A 12,399-nucleotide genomic window follows, 5' to 3' on the forward strand; every position below is an offset into this window, starting at 1 on the left:
GCCCAGGGCAGGAGGGGAGCCCTGTGAGCCCCTGGGTGCTCAGAGCAGCCCCCAGCAGCCACCCTGTGCAGCTCAGAGCCCGCTGCAGACAGAGCTGACAGCTCCCAGCCCTGCCCATGCATTTTTAAAAGCAGCTTCCAAGACAAAACATCTGCTCCCAGGTGGAGCATGAAACAGCTCTTACAGAGAGCTGTGTTATTAGTGTTTTCCCCATTTAAGTCCTTTTTCTTGGCCTTTCTCTTGCATTAGCCCCCAACTCGCAGCGAGGAGCCCCTCTGGCTGCTCCAGGGGGTGGAAGAGCAAAGGGTAACAGAAAAGCTTGAGGGGAGCCAAGACAATCCAATATTCCTCTTCCAAAAATCCCTCCAGGGGTAGCAGCTGCACAGAGCTATGGTTCAGAGCAGAAGGTGAAGCTTCTTTGGATGGATCCTGTTTAATCTCAGAGTCAGAAAGGAAACACCTGTGGTTCCAGTGCCTGCCATCCTCAGACAAAATCCTCTCGCTGAAAGCAAACTGGGAATAGATTTTTAAGCTATTTACTCCTGCCCTGAAGGTACTGAACAGACAGCAGCACTGCTTGCCAAATCATCAATTCAGGGGTTTATTGCTGCTCCAGTGTCCAGGGCCTTGCAGAAGGTGTTCTTATCCCTTCCACTGAAATAAGAGCAGCTATCAGTGAGGTGCTTCAGCAGATGCTTGTCCCCCCTTTCCCAGGCTCCAGTGGGACAGGGATCCCTCAGGCCCCTCCAGGGTCAGGCCATGACATTGGTTTGGGTTTGGCTGCCCACTCTGAAGGCTCTCAGCCCCACGCCTCAGTTCTAAACAGATTCAGTTCTAAACAGATCCTGTCTCTGCTCTTCTCCTAAGAGAACAGAGGTCATGGCTATTGTCCTCAACCAGCCCTGTTAATTTTATCTCAGGAGAAGTGAGTTAAGTGACTTAAGTACAGAGCTGTGCTGCAAACTGCTCATTTAATATTGCCCTTGAAACTGCACTGTAATGATAATTTTTCACTTCCTTCCCTAGGCAGTTGCATAACATTGCTGGGCATTGTTTAGAGAGCTCCAAAGCTGAGGCAGCCGTGTCCCTTTCACCCTCTCCTCACCAGGCACTGGCAGGGATGTTGACTTTCTGGTTGTGGGGGAATTTTTGGATTTTTTTTTCCATTCTATTAGCTTATTACATTAAACAACAGATGGACGTGACTCTGAATGCAAAGAGCCTTCCAACAAAATGCTTCCTGCTTTCTTCAGCTTTCAGTGGGAAAAAAATTCCATTTATACCAGTTAAATCTAAGCCAATTAGAAAGTCAGATCTGTCAAATAACATTTAATTAAAAGTATCTTTAGGGAGGGAGCAGCCCAGTCAATGAAAAGCTTTCCCACTGACAATATAAATAGCCCAGCCCCAGAATTCACTTTGTGGTTGGGATACTCAGCCTGTGTGCCCAGACCAGCAGGAATTTGGGTTTCATGGCTTTGATTGGCAAAGGATTTTATAAGAGGGAAGTGGAATTCTGGAAGCTGGGCTGGCTGATCAAAGGGGCACAGAGAGCAGGACTGGGATGGGAGAATGGGACACAGCACCAGACACACCTGAGAGCAATTTGGAGATAAAATTGTTCTTCAAGCAGAAGAGCATCAGGAGTTAAGTAAAATCCCTCTCTCCACTTTCAGAAACTTGCTGCTTGTGGCTTCTTGCAGTGTGTAAGACCTGACAGAGTTCAAACCTGTTCTTCAAGCAAGTCTGGACACCACCTCGAGTTCAAAATCATGAGACAGCAAGAAATCCACATACCACAACAGAAATACAGCTTGTGCTCTCCAGCACCAAAGTCTGATCGGCTGGAGAGGAGGCAGGAGAGACAGAGGGGAAAACAGGAGCATGAGAGCTGGGGAGATGGGGCTGAGACAGCACCATCTGCTCTGTGGGGAGCTCAGAGCAGAGAGCAGTGACAGAGCTGTGTCCTGGGGATGTGCTAAAGCAGCACAGGTGAAGGGAGCCACATCTGAAGTGCCTGCATCAGGACACAGGGCAGGCTCAGGGCAGGTGGCAGCAGGGTGGTCCTGCAGGGACCCTGTCCCACCCCAGCTCCAAGCACAGAGAAGCAAAGGTGGGAATGTCACCCTCAGGGCACACAAGCACAGAGAAGCAAAGGTGGGAATGTCACCCTCAGGGCACACTGAGCCCTCCTGCTTCAACAGGATCACACAGACACTCCACAGGTGTGAACCCCTTCCACCCCAATGAACTCCCTTTAACAAACCAAGCCATTCTATCACTGCCAGCCTCTAAAACATCCCCTCCTATCTGCCTCCCACAGAGGCTCCTTCCAAGCCTGAGGCCTGGATCAGTGAGAAGTTCATTCCCCAGACTTTTACCAGCATTTCCAATTTTAAGCCTTTCTGCTTCTGGCTATGGCTTTGCTCATCCTCAAGGCACCACCAAAGCAAGGCTTTCCTCTGTGATTTATGTAATGGATCAGGAAAAACTCAATGTCTGGGACACTCATCCCTGAGCTGGAGGAGGGGAATGCCAAGGGAGCTGTGCAGCCTGCTCCTGTCCTCAATCACCATGGTCCAGCTGCATTTGGATCAAGAGGAAGAGCCAAAAAGGATTTTAAAAATCACTCTTCTATAACAAATCAATTTCTCAGCTTTCATAACACATTTTCATCCCTTGGTGTAACAGGCACTGCTTCCCCTAACTTTGAAAATAAGGGGCTGCAGATCCCTAATTGGCCACATCCTCCAGGAAAACAGGAATTAATCACACACAGGATTTTCCTGTGCCATAAGCAGCTCATGCTGTGGAATCAGAGCTCTGACAGGACCTGGAGCCAGAACAGGACCCAGCTCTCATGGAACGAACAAAACTGCTGCATCAGTCACCACAATCCAAACACCAACCTCCTGCTGACAGGAACTCTTTGCAGTGTCCCTCCTCTCCTGCTGGCCATGAGCTCCTTCCCAGGAGAGAAGCAGCCAGTGACCAATGCAACAGGCAGCAAAGGGCATGGAGCTCTGGGCAGCACAGCTCTCTCCTGCCCCACAGCCAACACTCCAGGTGGGAAGGGTCACAGCTGCTTCAGAGCCAGCTCTGGTGTGATTATTAACATTTATCTCACAGAAAACTGGCTGTGAGGGGTGTCCTCAGGCCACAGCCCAGTCACAAACTGATCTGACTTCAGCTGACTCAGAGGCAAACTTGGAATAAGCACAAACACGTGGCCAAGGCACAACGTTCTCTTTCTGGTCTGCCTGGCACAAACAGGGCACAGGATTTGGGGAACAGAGCATCCAGAGGGACTGCTGCCACCCAGGAGAGGCACAACAAGCAGCACCTGGATCACTGAAAGGCAAGGCAGCACAGGAGAGGGCAGAGCATCAGCTCAGCTCCATTTAATGTGTCCAACCAACACCCTGAGGACAAGAAGTGTTTGTGTGGCAGCAGCACCTACAGGGCAGAGGCAAAGCAGGATCAATCACTCTGTGCCAGGCACAAAGCGCAGCCCTGCCCCACGGGAGAGCAGCTGCTCTCCCCACACCCCACCAGCTGAAACACAGAAAATCCAAAAAGAACACCCAAAACTCTGGGGAAACCTGCAAACACCCAGTCCCAGGTGTGCCCAGCAGGATCCCTCTCCCTGCTGAGTGCACACTCCATGTCCTGCCTGCTCCACTCTGGGATGCCCACAGACTCACCAGTGCTCAAAGTACAACTGAGAGGTTCAGAACATCCCAAGACAGATGTCAACAAGGCCAACACTGCCTGCTAAGCTATCATGTAATTTTTGCCCAGGCCAGCTATTATGTAGCACAGCTATTTTAGAGATGTTTGTCCTGTTTTACACATCCTTCTGCCTGGTGGGGACTGCCAACAGAAGAAAAATCAGAATCTTTCCGAACCTCAGAAATGTAATAAGCAATTTCAAGTTTAATCTACAGAGTAAACAGAGACCAAATGGCCATTCCCAGTTTTCTGGTAGTGCACCTGAGCCCTTCCCCAATCCCACAGAGGAAGCCGATTGCACTTTGCCAAACCCAGCACTGCTGCTGATGCTAATTTTCACCTCAGGTAGACACAATTAAATACCACCTCTTGGAAAGAAAATAGCTGTTAGCCTTGTATAAAGTCCAGATTCAAACACTGTGTGAGTTTATTATACAGGAACTGGGGAAAATACCAAGTATTTCATGGCATTGTTATCCCTTACACACAAAACAAAGAACAAATCCACCCCAGAAGTGGATTTTCTCCCCAGTTTGCTTTGCAAACCTCAGCTTTCTCTGCCTCAACCACCAGGCTGAGTTGTGCCCTCTCTCCCTGCCTCCCATGTCAGAAGGCCACCAATTTCTGCATCCCATTTTTGCCATCAGAAGAGGAGGAAGGAGCCTCCTCTCCCCGAGCTCTGTGGCGCTCAGAGCACTCTCTAATTGCCCGATGCACATTCAGGTCAGGTCCTCACCCTGGTGACACTAATGAGTGAGATGGGGACTGTTTGTGACACAATCAAGGAAAGTTTGTAAACATCACAAAAGCCAGGAGTGCTTTGGAAAACAGAGACTGCAGGAGAGCAGAGAGCAAGGGAAGGGGAAAGTGTGCTTGTATCTGAGTTCTCAGGGCAGATTAATGCATTTCTGGACTGACTGCAGCTCTATCAATGTTCCTTCTGTGTGGGATCAATAACATCTCCATGATGTCAGTGCAGGACAGGGAGGGTTTCCCCAGGACATGTCCATGTCTCCCTCCCACACCCAGAAATCTCCAGAGTGGCCTTTTAAAAATCCAGGGGAGCTCTCTGGGCAATGGTGGACGTGTCCCCAGCATGGGCTTGTCACTGTCCACAGTCCAGAGGAACCATCGGATGGATTTGGTGCTTCCTACACCTTCCAAATCAGCCAGCCAGCACAGAGGGCAGGTTGAAGCACCTGCAGCAGAGGAGAAGAGCAGTACACCTGCTGCCAGCAGGTATTCACAGCTCCCACAAACCCTATTCTGCCCAACCAGTCCTCAGAGGTTACACACAGCTGAATTACTGCACTTCAATTAATACCAGCCCAAACCCCCATGGTAGGTAAAGCACCAACTCAGGCTCACACAGAACTTGGGCAGCTCAAATTGGAGGAGCACAATCACAGAACTGGACAATTCCAACAAGCTCCAGCAGTGACCCCACAGATCCACCAGCCCTGCAGAGTCACAACCTCCACAGCCCTGGACTTCCAACAAGTCCTGCCTGAAACTCCACAGCTCTGTGAAACAAATGGCATCAGAAAGGCGAGCAAATGCAGACAGAGGGGCAGAAACACTCTGGGTTGTGGTGTGTGACTGCTGTAGCAAAAGTTTTGACTGCAGTCTCTGTAAAGAGAGATGTCTGGCCCAGTCAGCACTTGGATTATTTGCTGTCAGCACAACAGAGAACATGGCTTTGTTTAGGATTGGTTGAATTTAGGGAACCACTAAAGGATGTCATAAAATGAATAAACACTTTCATTTTTGGCATGTTTCACCCCACCTCACCCTGTTTCCTAGAAGGAAAATGCCTTCCCCAGCTCTCCTGCCTGCACAGGTACCTTCTGCAGTTCTTACACCTCAATGCTCCCAGAAAAAAGAAAACCCCACATACTATAATTAAGATTATAATACAAATTACTGGATTTTTAGTCCCAGTCACCTGAGGTTCCACCCATCACACCAGACAGAGCCACTGAATTCACCCTCAAGTTTCTGCCCCACAAGAAAAGTGAAATTAAGGAAGAAACTAAGTTACCACTTATTTTGCAGAGCAGTAGGAACAGAGGCTCCACCAGTGCTTGCTTTCAAGGCCTAAAAGGCACAGCAGAGACTTGTAAAACCACATGCCCTGCCAGAGCCACCCAGATAAGCCACAGGAAAACGCTTCCCATTTCTCTTTCCCAGCAGCTGGGAGCAGAGCTTGTGTGCTGGCACACATTTGTGATAAGCAGTCTCCCACTAAAATTCCCTTTGCAAAAGTGACCAAAATCCACTCCCCAAAAAGTTTCCATGAAAAACAAAGAGAAAGAAAGAAAGAAGAAGCCCAAGTCTGGTTAAAATCCAGCAGGTTTCTCCCCAGCTCTAGCTCGCCCAGAGCAGGCACAGCAATGATATTAACTCTGCTGCCTCCTTTTCCCTGGAGTTGCTCTACAACACAACATAACCAAGAAACACCTGCTGCCCACCTTAATGAACCAACACTCATTAAAGCACACAACCCACTAGCTGCTGTGCTAATTACTGCAGAGCCTGCAAAGAGAATTGGTGAAAAGCTGCTGTATCCCATACACTAGAAGCATTTCTGGGCTTTTTTAGCTCTCTAGTCCAGGCACTGCATCACCTCCACTTCAGACTGCTAGAGGAGAAATAAAATACCATGGTGAACAGCGTGAACAACGCTGTAAGGCCTCAAAGTCACTCATTTAGTCTTCTTTGGGTTTAGCGTTTTCCAGTTTTGATCTCAATGAAGAGAATAAGCCTTGCCACGAACGCCAAACAGCCTGGAGCTATTTTCCTTCCCCAGCCCTGTGTAAATTTCTGTAGCGCCCAGTTCTAAAGCTGAGACTCCAAGTCTCTGCAGCGCCATCGGGAGCCTCCCATGCCAATGCCCAGCACCGGGGAGCTCCGAGCATCTCCCTGCCCAGCCGAGGAGCCGCTCTCCCCCTTGGCAGGGCAGTGCCACGGATCCCCCGGGGCTGCCCCACCGAGGGAGGGAGGGAGGGAGGGAGGGAGCGCCGCGTCCTTCCCGGCTCCATCCCCGCCCGTGCAACAGCTCCGGGCTCCGCTGCTCCCTCCTCCTCCTCCTCTTCCTCCCGTCCCTCCGCCGCGCTCCGGGGCTGGGCTGTCCCCAAGGAGCTGTGTGTCCCCAAGGAGCGGGCTGTCCCCGGGGCTGGGTGGGCACGGCTGTAGTGCCATGCTGTCCCCAAGGAGCGGGCTGTCCCCGGGGCTCGGGGTGGGCACGGCTGTGGTGCCATGCTGTCCCCAAGGAGCGGGCTGTCCCCGGGGCTGGGTGGGCTCGCAGCTCGGGGCCGGGCTGTCCCCACGGAGCTGTGTGTCCCCAAGGGGAGCGGGCTGTCCCCGCTCAGGCTGTCCCGGCCCCGCTCACCTGCAGTGGAAGCGCCGTGCGGCGGAGCCGGGGCTGTCCCCGCCGGGCGGGCTCGCCATGGGCGCCGGCCCCGCGGCGGGGAGCGGGCAGCGGAGTATGGCAGCGCCGGGAAGTGATGCACCGAGCAAAGAAACTCGCGGGCAGGCCCCTCCTCCGGCTGATGTCACCCGGCCTGCCTCCCTCCCTCTGCCGCCCGCCCGGCGCGCCGGGTCCCGCCGCGGGACGGGGAGCGCGGCCCCGGGCACGGCATCCCCCGGGCTGGCCGAGCCCCCCTATGCCCCCGGGACACCCCCTGGGGACACCCCGATGGGGACATCCCCGGCAGTGCCTCAGCATTCACCTGGGAGCGGCCCCGGGCACCTCACCTGCGCGTTATCACCGGGAGCAGCATCGCTGGTTCCTGCCCAGCTGGAGCTCTGCAAAGCCCTAATGAGTCTCGGGTTTGGCTCGGCCACAGCCCTTTTGCCTTCGAAAGTGTCTGCACCTGGAGGCAGGCAGGCAGGATGAGCAGCTGGGACCAGGCAGGACCTGGCAGGGCTGTGCTACAGCCACACAGCAAAGTCTGGCTGCTCTCTTTGGTAGTGAGGAATCCCCCAGGAAAAGGGATTTCCCCTCCAGCCCACAGCAGTTTCTTTCAGTTAACTATGTCCTGTTGGAACTTGGGGCCTTAAGTGTTTATTTCACCCAGACACCTGGAGAAGGATGCAGGTCATCTTCAAACACTGCATCCAGCTCATTGTGTTCTCCAAGGCTTGAGATGCTCCTGGAAAAGTTAGGGAGTTGGTGATTCAGCAGAAACCTGGCTGAAAGTCAGAGCCACTTACCCAGCAACAGCAAATTAAACATCATTGTCATCACAGACCCACCCCTAAATAAAGACAGCTATGAACTGTGACTTTCCCTGGATTCCAGCAGCTTGCTCTGCACACACTGAACTCTCTGTGGTGGGAATCCAGAGCCATGTCTGTTTACTGCTTCTTTCACCCTGGGGACCTGCTCAAAACCCCTCTCAGGAGTAAACCCAGATCCTGCTCAGGAAAGAACATCATCAATAACACCCCACTAGCAAACCACAAAAGCCTCTTTCCCAAGAGCTAATTGATTGGGCATTTAAATTTGAAACCTCATAAAACAAACCTGTGTCTGTGTCTCAGCTTAGGAATAGTCTCAATTCTGTAGAGAAAGCTGAAAGCATTGTGCTGAGAGCTGTCTCCTCATCCATGGAGATGCTGTTCTGGGTGCCTCATTATGCCAAAAAAGGAACCCCCTGAGTAACCAGCCCCAGAACCCCCACTGGAAGGAGCAGGCTGGGACAATGTGCCTCACACCAGCCAGTTTCTACCCAGGTTTGTGGTTTCACTGACAGCAGCAAACATCCTGGTGCAAAGCAGCTTTTCACAAGCCATGGAAACAAGGGACTGCTCAGCCTAGGAGATTTTGGCATTTCAGAAGGGGTGTTTGCCCTTGCCTCTCCCTCTTCCAGGCAAGGACATGAGTGCAAAAGATGAAACCCAGCCTGTGGTGCTGCTGCTGCCCTTGCTCAGCCCCAGGCACTGAGGATGCCAAGCTGGGCTGGCATTCAGCGAGTGTGCGAAGACAGAGGAATTGCCCTTTGGAGAAACAATGCTGGAAAGGAGAGCAGGGGAAAGGAGGGAGGAGGCCAGCTTCCATTCTGGGCTCCAGCCAGTTCTCTGGTGTTCCACAGAGCTCTGGGCAAGCAGGGTCACCCCCACAGTAATGACACAGGAATGGCTGGGGCACATTCCAGGCCTGGGGTGTGCAGGAGGTCAGGCTGAGATGAGTGTAATGGTCCCCTCTGGCCTTCAAACTCATGAATTTGCAATGGATCATTTATCATCTGACAAACTCAGCTTCTCTTTCTTCTCCTACAAGTGGCAAATAGGTCACAATAGATTTGAATTCATTAGATGAAATAATTCAATTACTTTGCTGTGGGTTGGGTTTGGTTAACCCTACATGTTCATGCCAAGAAGCTCCCTGCAAGCACTTGGACCTCAGCCACAGCTCAGATCCATTGCTCAGCTGCAATGGAACAGGAAAATGATCAGAGTACAGAGAGAAAGAAACCCCAGAACTTCAGAAATGCCACTAATTCCTCTGGTGAGCTGTGTGCACATGTGCTGGGAAGGACCCAGAGCAATCAGAGAGGCTCCAGATGAATGTGACAAGTGTGACCTACCAGAGAAAGGCATGAGAATTGATTTGTTCGGTGCAGATAAGATCAAGAATGGAGCTGGAATCTTTAGCTGTTAAAAGGGCTGATGCAGAATGGAAAAAAGGAGGAGTGGATCCTGAAGAACAGGGCAGGGTACAACACAGCTGGGCCAGAGTCCAGCAAAGGCAATGCAGGGTTCACTTTCCTTTGACCTTACACACCCCTGCACCTCCAACATCTTCAGTTTCTTCAGTCTCAAAGCTCCAAATCTTGTTCCTCCCAGTTCCTGAATGTCTCTACACCTTCACTTACCAACAGGCAGAATCCCAGCTCTAAGCAATAGGATTGCAGGATCCTTAAGGCTTCTTGGGCAATTTTTAACATTTCTTTTATAAACTGATACCCAAAGCTATCACAACACAAGATGAAAGAGCTCCAAGAATTGCCATATTTCCTTCCACTTGGAAGAGACAGCCTTGAGAGCAGGAAGGCACAGAAAGCTCAAGGGAAGACAGAGAGACAGAAGACAGCAGTAAATTTTGCCCATCAGTTAAGGATTGCCAGGACACAGGAACATCCCTCCACTGCCTCCATGTCTTCATCATCCAGACACACCAGAGCCAGGCACTCCCTCCAAAACACAAAGATTTATCTTAATTAGCATGGCAGCTCTCCTGCAACTCATGGAATGGATTGCTGGGGGCCTCTGCTGGGGTTTGTGTGCAAAAAGAGCTCTGCAATTCAAGCTCCAAGGCTGACAGACCCCAGCTGAAATCACTACAGAGCTGGCACTGTAATTGTCTTCTCTTTCTGGCAACAGCTGTAATTAATCACCAGACTTTGCACTGTCTTTTTTTTCCAAGCTGGCAGGTTCCAAAACCACCTTGCTATTGTCCTGCATTCAATTTTCTAAATCCCTCTAAACACAGCCTGCAAGAAGTTCTGGGTTTGAACCAGCCTACAAAAGAACCACACAGCAAAACTGATGAAACTTTGTCTTGGCTTATATCAGTTTCACTGTGAATTTACATGGGGATAAACTTATCTCGGAGGAAGTTTGCACCTTTTTTAAAAACAATTTATCCCAGTGGATGCAGCTCCCTTTGTGTGCAGGAGATGAGAGCTCATAGTGGGTATTTTTCAGCTGGATCCAGCTCTTCCCCAGCACACACAGCTGGAGGGGAGGGGATGATGTGCAGCCTTGGCCAGGGCTGCTTTCCTGTGGAACATCACTGTTGGTGCTGCCTCATGCCAGTTTGTAAAGTGGAGATAACAAAATAACTTCTACCCATCCCTCCTGGGGAAAGAGCAATGGCTGGAGATCTCTAATGTGTCACTGAGCTGTGAGCACAGGAGCCTGAATCAGCCTGACAGCAGTGTGAAGATGGGTGAGAGAGGAGTTGGCTTTGTGAAAGAAAAAAGGAATAATAAAAATGCCCCTGGAGGGTCTGAGGGCTGGTGTGCAAATCGGGGCCACACACAGGAACATTTGCCTTGGCTTTGGGCTTTTCATAAAGCATAATTACAGGAGTTGCAACAACATCCTCCCCAGAACAGCCCAGAGTGGGGAGGGAGCAGGAGGGATGGGTTTCAGCAGGAGTGCTTAGCTACTCCTTTAGTTAAAACAACAAATTAAGAACAAGGTTCAATGTCTGTGCTTGGGGACCAGAAGCCTCCATGCTGCTGAAAGATTGAACAGGTCTAAATAAAACTGCTGTGCCACACAGCTGCTTTTTCAGGAGCTGGAAAGAAATTACAGTTTTCAAGGGCTTTTACAATCCTTCCTTGCACTGAGTCTGATCCTAAGGCAACAAAACTCCTCTGATCAGAGGGAAGGACTCAGTGAGGAACCATTATTTTATCTCCAAAGTCAAAGCACAAAAGGTTATTACAATCTGCAGATAACCTGTAATAGAGACTCACAGCCAGGAATATTATTCATACCTGAAATAAAGAGGATCATCTGAGAGTGAAGAGTTGTTTTGCTGACTGTGATTGTCTCTTTTAAAAACCTCTTGGAGCACAGACATTCAGCAAAAGCTCTGAGTAACGAGCTACTCTGAATAATTTAGCTGTGTGCAGGCACTCCTGAACCAGCCCCAAGTGCTGAGCACAGAGGGGCTCAGGAGAGCTCGGGTGCCCAGTTTGGGGTGGGTGAGCTGGATCCAAGCCCTTCCCAGAATCTGGGCAGGGACACAGCCTGTGGGCTCTCACCTTTCTTTCCCCACCCCTCTCTGCTGGTCCAGCATTGCAAACACACATCAGGACCTCAGTGATTCTCACCAGTCCCATCCCCTCGTGTTTGGGTGCACCTGAGGATCTGGCCTTTGCTTTGTGGATATTTATACATCCTGTGTCTCTGATGTCCCTGAATTTCCTTTTCATTAATGCTCCTCTGGGCCTCAGAGGAGACAAACAAAGCAACAGAGCTCATCCGCTTCCTCCAGCCTTCAAGCCTGGCTGCAAATGCTTCATTAAATAAATAGCAAGAGACCCTCAAAATGCCCTTGCTCCCAGCCTTGAGGAGAGTTTGATGAGATGGAGCCCTATGGGCTGCCACTGGCCTGCTGGGGAGATGGGGATGTTTGAGGCAGAGCCAGAAGGGACTGTCCTGATGCCTTTGTGTTAATGCCATGTATCCCTTGGATCCACCACTGAAATCCTGCTCTTTGCCTCGGAGCAGAAAGACTCTGCAGAGTGCCTGGAAAGGCTTTTGAACAAGGTTCAAGCACAGGAGCTGATGTTGGGCAGTTTGCCTCTGTGCCCCTCTGGCATCTCCTCTCTGGTGCAGTTTCCTAAGGGCCACTGGGGCAGCTCACCCTGGCACCCAGTGATGGCTGCAGCAAGTTGGACGTGCTCGAGGAACATTTCTGATTCTTTCTCATCCCTTGGTGAATCCCCACCCCTTCTCACTGCCTGGGAGCAGCTCTTCTGTTCCTGCAGCAGAATTCAACAGCCTGGTGGTGTCTGTTCCAAGAGAGCTTCAACCAAGAACCCAGCGGGGTGGTGGGAGGCTCTCGTGGGGCTCACCAGAAATATTCTGGATTTTTCTGACCTTGCAAGCCTTGATGGCAGTACCAGGGAGCTCTTCTTGGAGGCA

General features: G+C 51.1%; 2 protein-coding genes across 2 annotated transcripts in view; one reads left to right on the forward strand and one right to left on the reverse strand.

Annotated features, from left to right (window-relative positions):
- The window catches only part of GPSM1 (G protein signaling modulator 1), a 65,302-nt gene extending 58,068 nt beyond the window's left edge, over positions 1 to 7,234 (reverse strand). The window contains exon 1 of the mRNA XM_059486613.1: positions 7,124 to 7,234. Coding sequence (XP_059342596.1) covers positions 7,124 to 7,182 — 59 coding nt within the window. The 5' untranslated portion in view covers positions 7,183 to 7,234. The remainder of the gene's footprint in view (positions 1 to 7,123) is intronic.
- Positions 7,181 to 12,399, forward strand: part of CCDC187 (coiled-coil domain containing 187) — a 42,967-nt gene continuing 37,748 nt past the window's right edge. The window contains exon 1 of the mRNA XM_059486677.1: positions 7,181 to 7,563. Coding sequence (XP_059342660.1) covers positions 7,181 to 7,563 — 383 coding nt within the window. The remainder of the gene's footprint in view (positions 7,564 to 12,399) is intronic.

This window comes from Ammospiza nelsoni, chromosome 20, assembly GCF_027579445.1.
Source record: "Ammospiza nelsoni isolate bAmmNel1 chromosome 20, bAmmNel1.pri, whole genome shotgun sequence".
In the NCBI taxonomy this organism is placed as follows: Eukaryota; Metazoa; Chordata; class Aves; order Passeriformes; family Passerellidae; genus Ammospiza; species Ammospiza nelsoni.